This window comes from Camelus dromedarius, chromosome 34 (assembly GCF_036321535.1).
Source record: "Camelus dromedarius isolate mCamDro1 chromosome 34, mCamDro1.pat, whole genome shotgun sequence".
Taxonomy (NCBI): domain Eukaryota; kingdom Metazoa; phylum Chordata; class Mammalia; order Artiodactyla; family Camelidae; genus Camelus; species Camelus dromedarius.
This window is the reverse complement of record NC_087469.1, coordinates 14,630,062-14,648,034: the sequence shown is the minus strand read 5'-3', so window position 1 is coordinate 14,648,034 and position 17,973 is coordinate 14,630,062. Positions and strand designations below refer to the sequence as shown.

The 17,973-nt window shown below is 41.3% G+C and overlaps 1 protein-coding gene across 4 annotated transcripts in view; it reads left to right on the top strand.

The window, feature by feature from the left end:
• The window catches only part of CDON (cell adhesion associated, oncogene regulated), an 87,354-nt gene that overhangs the window by 21,330 nt on the left and 48,051 nt on the right, over positions 1-17,973 (top strand). For all 4 annotated transcript variants that reach the window (XR_010378953.1, XR_010378954.1, XM_031443418.2 and 1 more), the window contains exons 2-7: positions 10,522-10,658; positions 12,350-12,622; positions 13,883-14,029; positions 14,891-15,034; positions 15,721-16,008; positions 17,319-17,588. Coding sequence is in view for 2 of the 4 variants with exons in the window: in XM_031443418.2 (XP_031299278.2) it covers positions 10,583-10,658; positions 12,350-12,622; positions 13,883-14,029; positions 14,891-15,034; positions 15,721-16,008; positions 17,319-17,588 (1,198 nt within the window). In the remaining 2 variants the exon portion in view is untranslated. The remainder of the gene's footprint in view (positions 1-10,521; positions 10,659-12,349; positions 12,623-13,882; positions 14,030-14,890; positions 15,035-15,720; positions 16,009-17,318; positions 17,589-17,973) is intronic.

Sequence of the window (17,973 nt, the reverse complement as noted above, 5' to 3'; positions counted from 1 at the left end):
ATTTTGCTTTTTCCTAAATGTTTGACTGTATATATTAGAATGTATTTCATGGAAATGAATTTCTCCTTGAGTTCTTATTTCCCTGTTATTGAAATGAAATCTAAACCAGACCCCATTACGGTGTCTTTTGTAATGGCCAGGGGAAAATTCATTCCATTTGGTAAGGTCTGAGCAAAGCACTGGACTTATTAACAACTATATTAGTTTTATTACCTAACACTTATCTACAGCTCTTTTTCAAATGTTTTCGTATTTCTCCTTCTCATTCTCCAACAAAGAAGGTTAGCCAGATGTCTGTTTGGATCTTTATAACCTCAGTCCGTTCAAGGTTAGCTAGTTCTTTGCACACTTAAAATTTTGCGTTTGGCATTTGTTCTGTGGTTACCGTAATTCTGTTATTTTTTCCCATGAAGCCAATTCCAACGACAAACCTGAAAATCTACTGAGTGTTGGGTTTTTGGCAAGTGTTGACTCTATGATGCTTGCAAAGTCATCCCCTTGAAACTTGCTGTATTTTGTGTTTTTAAAAATCTCTCCCAAGTCACTTTTTAGAATTTTACTGTCTCTATGCAGCTAAGCTTTTAAATATTCGTAATTCTCCCGGCCAGCTCACTGTGGATGCCAGAATTATCTTATCTCCACAATTCTTGGTTTCCTGTGCTCTAGAAGCAGGAAGAAATAGTCTCTTTGAAACAGAGTGGGACAGGAACACTTGACTTTTTTTTAAACACGCCAATATTGTGAATAGAACCCGACTGGGCTCTGGCTCCGACCCCTCCTCTGTCGGTGTGTAATTAAGACCACATTGATTCCTGGTGCAGCTGGCAGCCCCTCACTGTTGCCTTTTTCTGCTGGTGACCTTTGATCTCAGTGACCTTTCCTGGGGTTAGTCCTGGGCCCTTTCCATTGTGTGGGAGCTGAAGTGGCTCATGTGGAGTTGATTATTTCTTTGCTCATTTGGCCTTTTTGGTGCCATAACTCCAAGTCACTTCCATTTTCTTCCTCCACTTTTGACGGTCCACAGTGAAAGGAAGTGCTTCTGCAGGCGGCAGGATCAGGGTGCGTGCTTGGCTGACTTGACGGAGACCCCGCAGGAGTGGGGGAGGGGCTGTGAAGTCTGTAGGTGTCAACATGTTAAAAAATGTTGATCTGAATGGCCGTGCCAACCTTCTGCGCTCTCGAAGTGGGTACCACCAAGAGCTGCACGTCCAACAGCGAGGCTGAGTTCTGGTAAGAGAGCGGCCTGCCCAGGGCCTGGGGCTTGGATACCCTGCAGCTATACTTTTACAAGACTTGTATGTGCCTCGTACTGCCTCCCAGCCACGTGGCCGGAGAACACATCATTGTCAGTTGCACAGGACTACTTTAAGGGATCCTCTAGTTTCTAAAAGCATCGAGAATAACCCCCAGAGACGAACGTGCTGACTATGTGTTGCCACTGGACTTAGGGTAGCACTCTCTTTGCTTCTCTTTCCTCACCCTTCTCCCGCCCCTACCCACCCCTCCAGTAAACCCACCGAAGGATGCCTGCCAGCTGAGACTCTCATTTCTCAAGACCCCACATGGCCCACGTGAAGACTGTCACTGATCAAAGGCTTTCGTGAAGGAATGTGTCTGATTACCCTAAACCGAAGTACCTTTGAAAGGTACATGAGTGTGAAATCCAGTGACATTTGGAAACTTATTTTTAAGAAGTCTGAGTGTCTGACTCCATCCCTGGGATGTCATTTTCTATCTTTCCCTTTTTTGTTAAACATTTTTTTATTAGTAGTATTGATAATGTGGGTTGAGTGTCAAATTGCTACCCCTTTAAAGGTCATGGGGTTTTGTTTTTGTTTTTGTTTTTGTTTTTAAGGATTCAGCCTGAGGCCCCATCCCCAGTAGGGAGCAAGAGTTCCTCCTCTCTCTCAAGCATTTCAGCGTTTCTTTTGCTTGTCTACTAGGTATCTTTCTTAGAGTTTCTCTTATCTGCACCTCAGCTCATTAGCTCTACACCGTAAGATGCATTCTCCCCATTCCCTGCTACCCGCCGAACAGCAACGGCAAACCATGGGAAGCCCTGCTGCTTCCCGTGCACTTCCTGCCTTAGTGAACACACATCATCCACGCACTCACTTGTCCAAGCCAGAAACCTGGACAGTAGCCGTAATTCCTTCATTGAAGGCCGAAGCAGTGGGGAAACAGAAGTAGCTGGACCATAGATTCCAAAGATGTCTGAGAGCCGTATTCTTTCCCAGTTCGCAAACCATTCACTATCTGAGTCTTATCAAGTCCACCTCCAAAGTAGCTTCTAAATATGTCCATGTCTTAAAGTTATTTTTGACCTTTTACCTTTACCCCTGATATTTCTCTAGGACGGGTCCCCATTCTCTCTCACAACAGCCTCCTAACCCCTCTTCAGCCGTTCTCCACATTGCAGCGTAAATGATTTTTCAAAGGCACAGGTCTGATCTTGTCCCTTGCCTGCTTAAAAGCTATTACTACTCCCTTCTTAGGGAAAAATCCAGACATCCTAACCCGCTTTTTTTTTGTTTTTTATGGTCTAGCCTCTACTCACCTGTGTGGCCTCACTCTCTCACTGCTCCTGTCCTTGCCCCTCTCTCCCTCTAAAGAATTCTGCACACACACTATTCCTTCTGCTTGGAATACGCCACGCCCCCTGCTTCCCCCCACCCCAACTCATCCCAATGAGTCACCTGATCGTTGTTTCCTCTGTGAGGTCCTCTCAGCCCTCTCGGTGTCGGTCAAGTGACTCTTCAGGTTTTCCAGTGGCCCCTGTAGTTACTTTATTCTGTGGCTCACCTATTTCATCCTCACTTACCGACTTTAATTCCTGAAAACCTGTAGTTCCCCAAAGCCGTGCGTCTTGGCAAAAACCATTTCCATTGATTCTGATGGGGAAAAAACAAATCATGTTGTATTCCACCCCAATCCAAGATAGCCAGTTTCCACAGATAGAAAAATAAATCCACCAAGCAATGAAAACAAGTTTGTGTATAGGGGATAAACACTATTTTGAAAGTGAGTAAATAGTTTGGTCCTAAATGTAGTGCAGTGAGTTTGCTGGACTCAGCAAAGGAGAAAGAGAAGACCGGAGGGTGGTGGCTGGTGAAGGAGGACTGGCGAGGAAGCCCTTCGGAGGTGGGGGAGAGTCAGGAAATGGACTTGGAGACGGGAATGCTTCTAAAGGCACATAGGTATCTTGCATTCACATGGCACTTAAAAACAGTTACAGCTCATGAAAGCACCTTACGGCAAAGTAAAGGCTAAGCACCGGAGCACTCCACAAGTTGTGGAGGTGACGCACACGCTCTGCAGATGGAAGAGCAGAGAAGATGCTCACGGACCTCCCTCTCTTGGCATCTGTTCACAGAGCATCCACATAGACGTAGCAGGCTGTTCAGATTCCTCTATATGGTACTTTCAGACTAGAAACTGCAGTGTCGTGTGAACTGGTGGGTGTGTCTTTGCCTGAAGCTGTAACATCAAAGTACTATTTCTTAGTTTCTGATAGAAACAGTTATATAAAAGTTTACACCAAATGAAAAGAAGCCATCCACAACATGGAATGCCTTTGCAGGAGCCCTTGTGGCGAGAACTTGAGTCGTTTTGTTAGGTGTCTGTGCTTGAATGACTTCTCAGTTGTCACCTGTCCTCCTGTGACTCGAAGGCTCGTGAAGGCAGTGTCCTGCCTTGTTTCGTTCTGGGCTGAGTTCTCAGCACAGCCCAGTGCCTGACACATAGTAGTTACGCACTAAGTATTTGTTGAATGAATGGTGAATTCCTCTGCTTTGAACTCTTTTAATACTTTCTACTCATTGTGTTTAGGACACTTTTCTTACAAAATTAATCATGGTCAGGTCCTCTTTTACAGTTAGGCTGCAATGCCCTCCTCCTCTTCCTTATTTTTATACCCTTCCCAGGGTCTTGCCCAAAGTCGATGCCCTATGTATAGAATTAATTGATTGAGTAAATAGTTCTTGGAGAAAGTAAGGATTCTTTCTCACAGAAGTCTGTGCAGGAAATAATGTTTGCTTCTTAGCTGAATTATTCAAATATTCAGAATGAAGACAACTTTGAGGGGAGGTTTAAAGTTGGCTGTGATTAAAGTCAAGGTAGTTCAGAGGATTAAGAAAAAAGGTGTGTTGTATGTTTGACTTCCAGAATTGAAACTGTGCTGAATTAATCAGTATTTAATCAAAATTTTAAACTATACATATTTTATTTTTTCTTTTAATTATTGCTGAAACTCATTTTTTTTCCCTCAACAGTTGAGATGTTTTGAAATAGATTGTTTGAAAATAAGGATCAATCTTTTTTTTGAAGTAGGAAATTACTATTTCCTGAAGAATAAGATGCCTTTTAAAAAGGAAGCTAACTTAAAGAATTTTCTATTTTGAAGAACAATGCTGATCCCAAAGCCGAGTTTTTATCCACAAATTAATCACAGTTATTTCCTAAGCCTCAAAGACTCTAAGAAAGTCTGATATAGGAGTCAAGGGAGGGGATAATTCAGAGAGACGGCTTTGATCATCCTTAGGAAAGCAAAGGCGTTCCTTCAAAAAACAGAGGAATCAAATCTAGAAATTCAGGAAAGACTTTTCCCAAACAATTATTCTGGCAGCATGTTGAAAAGGGGTTATAAAAGCATGAAGTTCATAACCTGAACAATAAGTTAAGCAAATGTTAGGGAACTATTTCCTTTCTTACTCTGAGACGAGGCGTACCTTTAGCTTCCCTTGCCGACAGAAATTCTCCTAAGCCTCGGATGGCTTGAAAGTACAGTTTGTAATGCAAGACAAATTGCCTTCTCTGTAGACATGAGGGAAAGGCTTAGAGAAAGCCATGTAAGTCAGGAGATACCAGCTAGTCTTTAGGGATGTCAGTCCAGGACCCGAAGAGCACCACTTGGGCCATATGAGAGTGGGGAGGAGAGTGGGTGAATAAAGATTTTTACCACATGGAGGAAAGAATTATCCCCTGATTTGCAGGTTGAATGGGGCCCTACACTAGCCGTTCTTTTTGTGTGTGTGTGCCCTGGAGAGACTGTGCTACTGGGGGCTTTCTTGAGGGACAAAGTGACCACTGATCATCGTTTCAGACACATAAGTCAGCCATTCAGAACTGCAGCAAAAATGATGGAATTATGTTGGCCATTAACTTCCTCTGAAGATACAAAGGAGGTAGAAGAAGTTCCTCATGACTGTGTCATTCCTTCTGAGACCAGAGAGTTGGCTGAGACTTAACACTTCTGTGTTTCACTTGGGGAATTGATTGGGTCTTTGCCTATGACCAACAGTAAGGCGAGACGGAACCCAATTTAGAATCCAAGTCCTTAGTCATTTTACTGCCTCTAGGAGTTGAGGGATGTAGAAATATATATATGCTTTATGGACAAAAAAAACAGTAAGAAGAGAGAATGACGTTTTGAGATGAGTGGTAATTTACTATTTTGAAGGCCAGCAAATATTGCCAAGAAGTGTCTATTAGCAGTTTTGGCATACAAATTTATTTTTTAGAGATATACATAAGTTAAAATCACATGGTATAACAACAGTGACCCCTTAACCTATGTTGGGGGGAAAGCAGAGATTTTTGTGTCCATGGTGTTTTTTGTAATCAAAAGTTCAGAGATAGACGAGGTTTGATCAGCGTGACCTGTATTGTCGGTTCCTCTCAATACTTTCTGCAGTTAGTTTCATGTAAATTTAGAATAGAGAAATCCCAAGCAGGTTAGACAAGGAATGTTGCTTTATGCCCTATCAGATATTTTAATTAATTTCTCAAATTCATGTTTTAAATCCACACTTTGCTTATCTCAGTGTAAGGATATAAGTAATATGTTGGCGAGTGGGAGCCCCTCACTGTGATGATGGTGGTTATTGGGGATGGCGTTGCACCTTGTGGCCGTCTTTTTGAAAAATAACTTGGCAATCTATATATTGAGTCTTGAAAGTGTTTTTACTCCTTGGCCCAATAATTCCACGTTTAAAAATCAACGTGGGCATTATTAGAAGAGTGGTTAAAGATTTATGGACAAAGATATTCATAGCAGCATTATCTGTAACAGCAAAAAAAATTTAGAAAACCATACATATATACACACATATGTGAAAAAGGTATAGCATAACTATCCAGTAGGGAATGGCTAAGCAAATTAAAGTACATCCATTCAAGAAAGTATCGATAGCCGTTACAAGTTATGTTTATGAATAGTTTTAATAAGTAAACATGATCAATAGATGATAAATGAATAAAACAGGATTTAAAACTATGTTGCATGTGTGTCATGATCTCAGCTATGTAAATCCTGAAAAGGATTAGTTGAAAATGTATCAAAATATTGATGTATTGTCTTTAGGTGGTGGAATCATCATGTTTACTTTTCTTTTTTGTACATTTGTGAATTCTACATTTTCTGTGTTGAATGTGTATGTTTTTTGTCAATGAGTATTTGTAGAAACTTACGGTTAACAGTTTTCTACCTGAAAAAGTAGCATATTCATTGCAGAATTTGTGGAAAAAAAAAAAAACCTTGACTATTTTGTTTAAAATATCACCAGGCATTATGTTAATCACACTGGGCGCCTTAAAAAAATTCTAAGTAAGAAAAACACTTGACATCTGAAAAATGACAATGCGATTTAAATCAGAATTCTGTTCTACCTGATGTGGTTTAAGTTAGAATTCTCTTTTTTAAGTTTTGCTTGAGGATATCTGAATGTTCTGTGTGCCAGAACATAGGCCAAAGTACCTTCTGCAAGGGATGGGTGATGGAGTGGGCTGGCGTCCTCTGACTGTGAACCTTTTCTCTCTGCACACTGTTTCCAGGTCAGAAAAGAGGGTGAGAGGAGGATGGGATAACAGTTTCTTTGCAGAGGAAATTAGGGCCGGTGTCTCCCTTGCCAGGGGAAATTTTTATGGTTAAGGAAGATGACATACATGTTAAGGCCACTGGCCTGTGTGTGAAAGGATGGTAGGGGCCTTGTTCAGTTGTGATAAACATGACCAGATTGTTCATTTGCTAGAGCAGTGCAGGGAAATTGTGTATATTTATACATTTATATTTATGTGTATATAAATTCTAAAATATAAAATGCATTTCTTATATACATTTATAGTATATACTTATGTATATTTGCACATGGATGTTAGATATATATATATTTAAAAAATATATATGTTAAAATATATTTTTTGGTTTTCCAGTAAGTTACTAGTCAAATAGCAATAACTCTAATATTAAGAGTTTCCTCTTTCGTAAAATATACTTTTGAAAATGACAATAGTATTCAACAGTGCTAATGCGTATACTCTGACTTATACATCATCTAACCCTCCTCGTGGTCAGTGATGTTTATTAGTGAGTTTGGACCCGGGTTGCACTTGTGCCTGTTGACTGTAATTTCCAGCGACCTGACCCACAGAGCAACAGAACCTGGGTCCGTGTTCTCATCTTCACAAATCTCTAAAAAGCTAAGCAGGCTTGCTATGGGTAAATATAAACCAAGTCAACAAATATTTAGTAAATGACTGTCATGGTCATAATTTCTTTCCAATCTCCCAAACCACCAGACAGCATGTTACCCTAACAGAAAGACCGGCATATTCCCGTGTGGTAATATTTAGGTAGCAGTAATGAGCTATGGCATTTGAAAGGACAGCTGTGAAGTAACGCACCAGATCATGTGCTGGGGTTAAAAGTTGACTCTGGAATTTGTTTCACTGCTTTTCAATAAATAAATAGTTGAGGAAAGATTTGGCAAAAGGAAGAAACACGCTTCCTTGTCCTCATCCTCTCAGGGAAGTTTCTCCTGTTAACAAGTTGTTTGAGTGTTTACTTTGCCTTGACTGCTTAGCCGCGGTGTGTCAGTTCTTACCCTTGAACCAAGGGAGAATTCAAATAAACCAGAAAATTTTTCACACAGCTGGCCCCTTCTGCCACTGAGTGGTACCGAAGTATTTTCTCCCACTTTAAAAAGAGCTCAGCAAGAACACATTTGAAAGGCGGTCCTTGAACTGATAGTCCACAATGTAGATAAACTGCAGTTTGCAGCTTGGAGATGTTGGAGAACCTGGCGTAGAGAAGTGAGCAGAGTCTGGGAAATATCATTTGATTTATTCAAGGCTGTACTTCAGGTGCTTTGCTTTGTATTACTGCCCAGTTTTATTTCAGTGGTTAGAATTCACCTTTCTTTGCACAAATGGGCAGGCACGTAGAATTCTCATCAAATTCTGCTCTTTAACATACTTCTGGGAATTACATCACATTAAGGTGTTCCTTTCATTTTAAGAAGCATCAAGTGCCTGTGTTCTGTTAGGCATTAAAAACTGCAGAGATGAATATGACATCATTCTTGCCTTTAAAGAGGACACAGTTATGTAACCAGATAAACTGCAGGACAGAGTGGTGAGTGCAGCGGTAGACGTAGCACAGAGGAGAAAGAATGGGATATATCTGGAGGGTGGCAGGGACCTTGCGAATATTACTAATTTTGTTTATTTATCTTTATTGTCCATCTCACCTACAGAATGTGAGGTATACATTTTTGTCTGTTATTTATTCTTATTTATATATATTTTAAGTTGCTCTACCCCCAGCTTCTAAAATAGTCCCTAGCATATAATAAGCATTCAACAACTATTTGTTGCATGAATGAATAATTTTCCTTCCAAAAGGAATTTACTGATTGTATTTCCACCAGCAATAGATCACAGTGATTTATACCCACATCCTTACCAGTGCTGGGTATTGTGAGATTTTTTCAGCTCTGTAAATGTGCTGTATTATCACTATATTAAAAAACACAAAGACAAACCTTTCCACGACTGCCATCCATCCGTCTCCAGCAATTCTCCTTGTTTTTTGCTGCCCTGTTATAGCATATCCTTGAAGGAGTTTTCTGTGCCTGTTTTTCTGTTTCTTCCCTTCCCATTCTGTCCCAGACCCATCAAACTTTTGTCCCTTCTCCATTGAAACCAATCTTGTTACACATCACCTGAGGTCTCCATTACGCCTTTCTAATGGTGTCTCATCTCATTCTAGTTCCCAGCAGTGTTTGAGACGGTTGATGACTCTCTCCTAGAAGTATTTTCCATTTTTCTCCCTGGACCCCACATTCCCCTGGATTTCTTCCTGTTTCTTTGATTGCTTCTTCTTAGTCCCCATTGCTACTTCATTCTCCTCCCTTCAGTCTCTAAGGGCTGGAGTCTCTCTCCTCTGGTGGATCTGTGAAGCTCGTCTAGTGCCAAGGCTTTCAGAGGTCTGGTATCCGCCTGGTCGGGTCTGACTTCTCCCCACAGCTGCAGGCTCCTCCACGAACCTGTCGCTTGACAGCGATACTTGGAGGCCTCACAGGTCTCAGGCTTACCTTGGCCGAGACGCAACTGGTGCGCAGCCTCCTCTTCAGCCTGTCTTCCCCTCTCCACGTCTTCCCCGTTTCAGTAAACAGAGTTTTTATTTACTCTGTTATGCCAAAGACTAAGAGTAATCCTCTTTATCTCACACTCCATACACAAGCCTTCAGCAAATTCTGCTGGTTCACCTGTAGAATGTCTTCTGAATCCAGTCACTCCTCACTGCCTCCTCAGTCAGCTCACTGGTCTAACCCCCATGTGCTCATCTCTCTCCTGAGCAAGTACGTCACCTCCCCCTTGGTCTCCCTCTTCCATTCCTGCCCCACTTCAGTCTAGTCTCCACCAGCCGGTGATCTTTCTAAAGCATAGTGAGATCCCGTCACTCCTTCCCCTAAGTCTGCAAGGACCTGCCATCATAGTTAGAATAAATTCCCACATCTTCACCCCTGCTTTCGAAGCTGGATGGGAGCCGGCCCAGCCTTCCCTGTGCTCTATTTCCTGGCTCAGTCCACTCTCACCACAGTGGCCTTTGGATGTTCTGCAGGCAAGCCCAACCCCACCCAGGCCTGCCCTTGATGTGTATCCTCAGCACAATCCATGAGCCTGAGTCCCCCATCTGAAAAGGTGGGAGAAACCAGAAGTACCCAGCTCGTATGGTGGTTGTGAAGATTTGGTTAATATAGAAAAAGCACCGAAATGGTGTCCGGCCCATACTAAGCAGTATCTCAGTGTTAGTTATCATTTTGTTGTTTTTGTTATTGTTTCTCTCTTAAGAAACGTGCAGGAGGAATGCATTTTGATTGTGCTGAGTTTGGGATATTTGGGAGGTACCAACAAATGAGCTCAAGGTGGTTATGTATTCATGTGGCGTGATAGGTTCTTTGTAACAGGAGGTATCTTAGTATCTTGGAGGAGTGAGCAGAACTCCTTTAATTTAATGTCTAGAGATTAGTTTGTGAATTGAGACGCTATGGATCATTAAATGCCTTGTATTTGACATTCTCTATACTGAGCTTTCCAAATAGATGGCAGGCATCGTGGTCACAACTCTGGCTGTTCAGATAAAAGATTTCAGATGTTTTTGTTATTTAGAATTTCTTCTTCTTCTTCTTCTTTTTTTTTTTTTTTTTTTTTTTTTGGTTTTTGTTTTTGAATGTCTTTTAGTGAGCCAGGTTCTGGATTTTGCTCTGGAAGTCTGTCCTGCCCGCTTCTGTTATCTGGCGCGATGCATCCAGACCTGGGACCCTTACAGACACTGCTGTACGTCAGTCTTCCGATTCTGTGCTCTTCTGTGAGCTCAGGTAAGAGGGGAACATGGTCTTTTTTGGCTGAAGCTTTTCCTCATCTTAAATCCTACAAAAAGCCAGCTTCAACTCTAATGTTTGCCAGTAGTCATGGCTTCTAAAGGCATTCCTAAGGTTTGACTAGTGGAATGATTTTAAAAATTTGATTAATTAAGCAATTTCGGGACCTCCTGGTAGTGCTTCTGGGCACCTAGGGCTTTCCCATCACTGTCCTTGTAATTTATTCCTTTTGTTGCCTTAAAAATAAATATTTTCTGATCATGCTTTTTTTCAATGAGGATATGTTACAAATTTCTGAATTTGGAAATTGTAATAGGAATAAAATGCTGACTACACACCACCAACTAGAAATTTTAGAGTCAGTGTGTAACAGTACTCAACTTGGAGAGAGAGGAGTTGGTTCAAATCCCAGGTCCCTTGTGACCTTGCCTAATTTCTTGTCTAACTGCGTTTCTGAGAAGCTTAAATGTGTTCATTGTTAAATGTGTATATAAGCCCGAGCCTAATACGGGGCCGACATGCATTTCTTTTTATTTTAGATTTTCATGAAGATTTATATAGAAGTATATACAAATACAGTCATGTTTATTTATTCAGTGATATTTATTTAATTCTATATCTGTTAAAAATACTGTGTAACTATATTGAATTTAGGAAGGGAAAATTGATTTAGCAATTTTGTTTCTGTTTTTCTTTTGCTCAACAACAACCTCAGATTCAGTGAAGGCTTTTCCCTTGATCTTCATTTCTGGTAAAATATCCTGTAAGAGTAGATTCAGCAATTTTTTATTTTTTTTAAATTTAAGTATTTTATTGCACCAGATTAATAGTATTCCTGTCCCCCACCCTCTTCTGGGTGGAGGAGAGGAATTTATTTTGATACTTGAGTGTGGAAACCCCTCCCCGCCAAGTTCCTGGAGGAACAGACGTAAGAGATGAAACTATTCTGAACACTAAATAAAAATATTGAGATTGATACCCTGTTTATCCTTATATCCAAAAAAAAAAAAATAGACTTTGTATTTCAGTTTGGCTTCTTGACTTTCTGCTTCTGTTTTCTTACAAGTTGAACATTATTTTATATTAAAAGGAAGTAGTCAAGAAGTACCATAGCCTTTATCTATAAAAATAATTTGCCCTTAAAGTCAATTCCTATTGGTAACATGGGAGATAATTCTTTTTATTTAATAAAAGTCATCTTCTCTTTTTCAGATTCTTCCATTTCTTAAAAAAATTTTTTTTAATTATTATTTTTTTGATGGAGGTACTGGAGATTGAACCCAGGACCTCGTGCATGCTAAGTACGTGCTGTACCACTGAGCTGTACCCTCCCCCCATTAACTTCCATTTCTTAAAAACGCCTTCATTAAAAAAGCAGTTTGCCGTCTCTCATTTATAAAGTTAGTGTTTTGTTTGATTTATAGCATAAGGATTCTTATCTATTCTGCCCAAACTGTGAAGTTCTATGGCAGTATGTTGCTCTTTTTCTTTCAAAACATAAGAAAGAATGTCCCTAGAACTTTTACAAGCTCTAAAGGCCATAGCATACAGATAAAAATAAGGGATTGCCTTGAGTTGTATTGATTTGGATGAAGTGTATTTAATGTACTCTTCTTTCTCTCTCCCCTGATGCCCTCTTCTCTCCCACTCCCCGCACCCCTTTGCACACGGGGAATGTTCTCTTGTAGACTTGGCACCTTTTTTTACTTCTGAGCCATTGTCTGCTGTCCAGAAACTTGGTGGACCTGTAGTGCTGCACTGTTCTGCTAAACCTGTGACCGCGCATATCTCATGGTTGCATAATGGAAAAAGATTGGACAGAAACGAGGACCAGATTAAGGTTCATCGGGGCACGCTGACTATTCTTTCTCTCAACCCCTCCCTTTCGGGTGATTACCAGTGCATTGCCAACAACAGCGTCGGTGCAGTTGTGAGCGGTCCTGCAACTGTATCCATTGCAGGTGAGTCTAGTTTTGTTCCTGTTATAGATGCTTTTTCCTGAGATTACTGTTAATACTTGCATTTTTTGAGTAATGGGATGAGCATGGGCGTTGGAGTCAGACACATATGAGTTCTCATCCCTTGACGCTTACTGTGCGCTTCACCTGGGGAAATAAATGTGCTTGACTTTCTGTAAGCCTAGCCGAGTGTCTTCATCTGTAACAAGGGGGATGGAAATGAGTTAGAACAATTTCCTAACATGCATCTGAATTTCTCTGTGAGTATTTCAGAGTCCTTAATACCAACAGCACAAAAGCTGCTGTTTGCTTTGACGCAGTTATTTCATGCAGTCCCTGGAAAAATCACGCCAAGGACTGATAGTGGTTTTCAGAGTGATTTTCATTTATTTAATTGAAACCAGGCTAAAGAAGTGGGAAAACTGACTGTAAAGAAAGGAATAGTGAATATTAAACTTACGGAAAATCTGGAGTGCGTGGTTTTCTTAGTAAGTCTGAGCCATCTGCCTTTCAAACGGTGATGGCTTCCAGTCACGGAAAACGTCTTTGTGAGGGCACCCCTATTTACAGAACAAATCTGGATTCCCCAGGAGTAGTGAGTTTGTCATAACTGAGAAGAGTAAATGTTTTTGTAGAGCTGTGACCCATGGACAGCTCCAAGATACGCACGGGAGGGCTGAATTCCTGGGGGCAGGCTGCAGAATGCTCTCAGCATTGGAGGTAATAAAAAGCTGTTCCATGCAAGCTCCATCCGTACTAAACTTAAACTGAGAGAAATTGAGACCGAGTTAGTGTATTCAGATAGTGCAAATGATGCATTGCTTTTTTTCCCCCGATGTCCTAGGTTCATTCTTATAAACCATTTTATTGCAATGCAAGTAGCTACAAACAGAATAAAGATGCATAGGGAAAGTGGGTTTTGATGAGAGACTGGATTAAGAAGGATTTATCTTGACAGAACGGGAAAAACTGTGCTTCACAGTTCTCCCTAATGTTTTTAGAACAGCTTGCTTGTCTTGTAGTCTCCTGGAAGCATCGATTTCTGGAAAAGGGTGCCGTGGCTTAGCCCCAGCCCCCAGCTGTGCACCTCTAACCCAGCCACCTTCTGAGATAAGAAGTTCCTGCTCCTCTGGGACCTGGGATGAGCTGCCACCAACCACCATGTTGCAGATGTTTTTAGTTTTTAAATTTCCTTTGGGAAAGAGAGTTCAAATTTGCATGCATGTATTTATCCCTCTACTTACGCACTTAATTTTTTTTCAGTTCTTGGTGACTTCGGTTCATCAACAAAGCACGTTATTACCGCCGAAGAAAAAAGTACTGGTTTCATTGGCTGCAAGGTACCAGATAGTAACCCCAAAGCTGAGGTGCGCTACAAGATCCGGGGAAAGTGGCTGAGGCACTCCACAGGTGAGACTGCTCACGAAAAGCCCGTGGCGCCCACGGAACAATGTCAGTAAGCTCTGTGTGCTGGGGACTGTGGACAAAAACGCATAAGCTGGATTATCGCTCCTCTCGGGACTCAGGTGCAGATGAGAACAAGTGGTTACAGTATAGAAAGGGAACATCAGTGTAGAAGTGATCCGAGTCCCACCCCCCAGGGCTCACACCTTCAGCCCATTGAGGAATCTGCTCAGAAACCATTTCCTTTGAGAAGCTCACCCTCAGGCTCCATCTAAAATAATAAGCCGTGTTGCTTTCTGTCCCCTTTACGCAGCTTCGCTTTTTCCCTCGCGGTATATTTTTGTCTTTTTATTTGCTTGTTTGTCATTTTCCCCTTTCTCTGCCTCCCCATCCCTGCACTGGAACATCGGCTGCGTGAGTCCAGAGCTTTCTTTGTCTGCTACCTCATCACTGTAGCACTCGTTCCCCTGGCCACATTGGCAGGAAATAGGCTCTCAGGACATATATTTGAGAAGAAATGAATGAAGATGTGAATGCATACGGGGTGATCAGTGCTGTAGGCCGAGATCTGCCCAGGATGGTGGCTGTGGTCGGTGTGTCTCGGTCCAAATGTGCCTCTTGTGTTTTGATGTTCTCAGTGAGTGATCTGTGGTCAGAGGCTCTAATGGGTTTGATCTTCTTACTTCTAGTACCATTCACTTTTCTTTTTTCCCTGCCTTGACTTTCCTATTCTTTCATTTAATGAATTTTCCCCAATTTGCTGCTCATGTCACGCCTAAATTTAAAGTCTAATGATCAACCTCTGTTAGTTTTAACTGGTGTCCTTCATAAAGAGAAAGACCTAACTGCATGCCCTTCCTTCCTCAGAGAATTACTTAATCCTGCCTTCGGGAAATCTGCAGATTTTGAATGTATCCCTAGAGGACAAGGGGTCCTATAAATGTGCAGCTTTTAATCCTGTCACACATGAATTAAAAGTTGAACCCATTGGCCAAAAGCTCCTTGTGAGTCGTAAGTATTGGGGGGAATAACGGTCACTCAGAGGAGTCCTCGGAAGCACTCCTCATAGAAAGTTGGGACATGAGAGTTCATTTTTCTTTTAGACCCTGCTTGCTTATCATGAGAAAGTCTTATAAAAGATTACAGGCATAAATAAATGCATTATAGAATAACACTGTACACGTTTTAAAAATATAATGACTTTTTTGAAGAGAATTTTGGTCAAGGTGACAGAGTGGAATACATGTGGGGAACTTTGCCCTTGGCTCAAATAAAAAGAAAATATAGAGAAGATAGAACTTTGTATCAGTGGTAATCAAACTGATGGCTAACTGTGAATTGTGAAAAAATATGTGTCTGTTCCCTTTCAGATGTGATAAGTCATAGCTGGTTGTTAACTTATGCTGTTTGAGTTGAGGTATCAGCAGAAGTCAGAAGCGCAGTGAAGTCGGAGTCCTTGTCCTTGTGGGAAATTCAACATTTCCAAACTGCTAATTTTGAAGTAGCCCTAAGGGATCACCGCATCTTTCCATTTTAATTCTCAACTGAAAATGAGTTTAGTTACCAGCTAGGATCTCGTAGTGTAAAGAAGAATAAATGGGAAGATGGGAAACTTTACAGCTTTGTTAAGGAAGATGTTGGAAAGGGAATATTTAGTAGTCATAATGATTTTTTTTTGTTCTCCCTTCTTTTTCCAGGCCCTTCTTCAGATGGCTTTCACATCCTTCACCCCACCCTTCCACAGGCATTAGCTGTCCTGTCTCACAGCCCTGTGACCCTGGAGTGTGTGGTGAGTGGCATCCCAGCTTCTCAGGTGCACTGGCTGAAGGACGGCCAGGATGCTGAGCTGGGAGGCAGCTGGAGAAGGCTGTATGCTCATCTTGCCACAAACAGCATTGACCCAGCGGACTCCGGCAACTACTCCTGCGTGGTGGGGAACAGGTCTGGAGAGGTCAAACATGTGACCTACATGGTGAACGTACTTGGTAAGGTGTTACTTGTTTAACTCTTCCTCAAGCCTGGCTATTTTTCTGGTCTAACATGTTTGAATGGAAATCCGTTTGTGAATGGAGCAGGGACTATCTAGAAATAGCTGCCCCAGAAGCCAGAACAAGCTTCATTTTTCTAAAGGACAGCTGAATTGCGCAGTACTTCTGGGGGACACAGAGCATTTCAGCTGAGATGTTTTGGGGAACCTCACCCCTCACCTGGTTACACAGTACAGATCCTTGTCCTTCTTTCTCAGTGACGAGGAGAGAGACAGGATTTACAGGATGGAAGATTCTGGGCTGTGTCAGTGTGCAGTATCCAGTAGTGATAACTGAGAGTGCCAGCTAGAAAACGTCATCTCGGAAAGAAATCAGTTTCTTTTCCTTTTCCCTTTGGAATGCTTTCACCTTCTTTTAGCTGGCTTGTGAAATTTGCGTTATTTTCAGCCACGTTTCTGTGTTACTCTCTAGATAAAGCTATTCTTTTCTTCCCTTCTGGCTACTTATCTCACTATCATGTGTAACAGCAGAAAATGTTTTCTTTTATCAAAACAGCTTTTCATGAAAATGAGAAAAACATAGGTAGCAAGTAGTTTTGTAGTAAATATAATTTTTGTAAACCTTCAGGCTACTGTTTATTCACAACAGTAGCCTGACACAGGTTACACTGGAATTAATGTGTGTACGGCAAGTGGGCTTTAAAGTTTCATGATCATTAGGGCTAGATTCATATGCAAAATCTCTTAATTTGGGCATGTGTTACAAGTGCCAGTACGTGATTTACTTTGTCCGGGTAAAAAGTGATTTGCTGGAGATACTAAAGGAAGATTTTTGCCTGGTTTACATAGCATACACCTGGCCTCAACACAGAACTGACCATCAAAAGAACAAAACTTGCAAATAAGCGTTCTTCTGTTTTGGCTCTTGCTGAGTGGGAAGTCCAGGGAAACGATTACTTTATTTCAGACAGATCACCTGAAACAAATGCTCAGGGAAGCCTGAGATTAGAAACGATGCTTGTGTGTATGTGTGTGTGTATTTGTTGTGTTGTGTTGGGAGTTAAGTGCATGGAGAGGTCTATACAAAGAGGCTATAACGTATTAGTAACATATGGTTTACCCTACTGGAGGAAAGTTAATACATTTCTAATTTTTTCTTGATGACCACCGAGGATGGGAGAGTGTAAGTAAACAATGCAATTTAGTTTCAACTAGTTATCGGTAGAGAGGAGGTCTTATATGACTCATGCAACAGTTTAAAAAGTACATCTTGAGGGCTAGAATTTAATTGATACGTTTTGTTTTCAGAACATGCTTCAATTTCTAAAGGACTGCACGATCAGACCGTGTCTCTGGGTGCCACGGTGCAATTTACCTGTGAGGTTCATGGGAACCCAGCCCCCAACCGTACCTGGTTTCACAATGCACAGCCCATTCGTCCGTCCCCACGGCATCGAACTGCGGGAAATGGATTGAAAATCAGTGATGTTACCACGGAAGATTCCGGGCTGTATCAGTGTGTAGCAGACAATGGGATTGGATTTATGCAGTCTACTGGGAGACTTGAAATTGAAAAAGGTAGGCTTTTAGGTTAGGTAATCAGGAAATTTTACTTTACAGATGGGCTTTTGTTGTGGTTAAAATTAAATCATTTTTATTAAAAGGAAATAATCCTGTCACCATAACAGAAGTGTGTTCGCTTTCCATGTTCGTTTCTAATTGCAGGCAGGCATTTCCATGAAGAAACAGCCTTATTTAATCACACTCATTAAAATTTTTTTAAAAATATTTTTTGCCAGATACCATGTAGTTTAAAAAAGGTATAATTTCTAAAGGTAAATGGTGAAAGTCTCACTCTTATCCCACAGCCAGCCAGATTTCTCTTTTGAACTAGTTTTATCAGTTTCTTGAATATCCTTGTATGCACGTGCATAATCAGTCGCATGTACCATGTGAGTGTGTG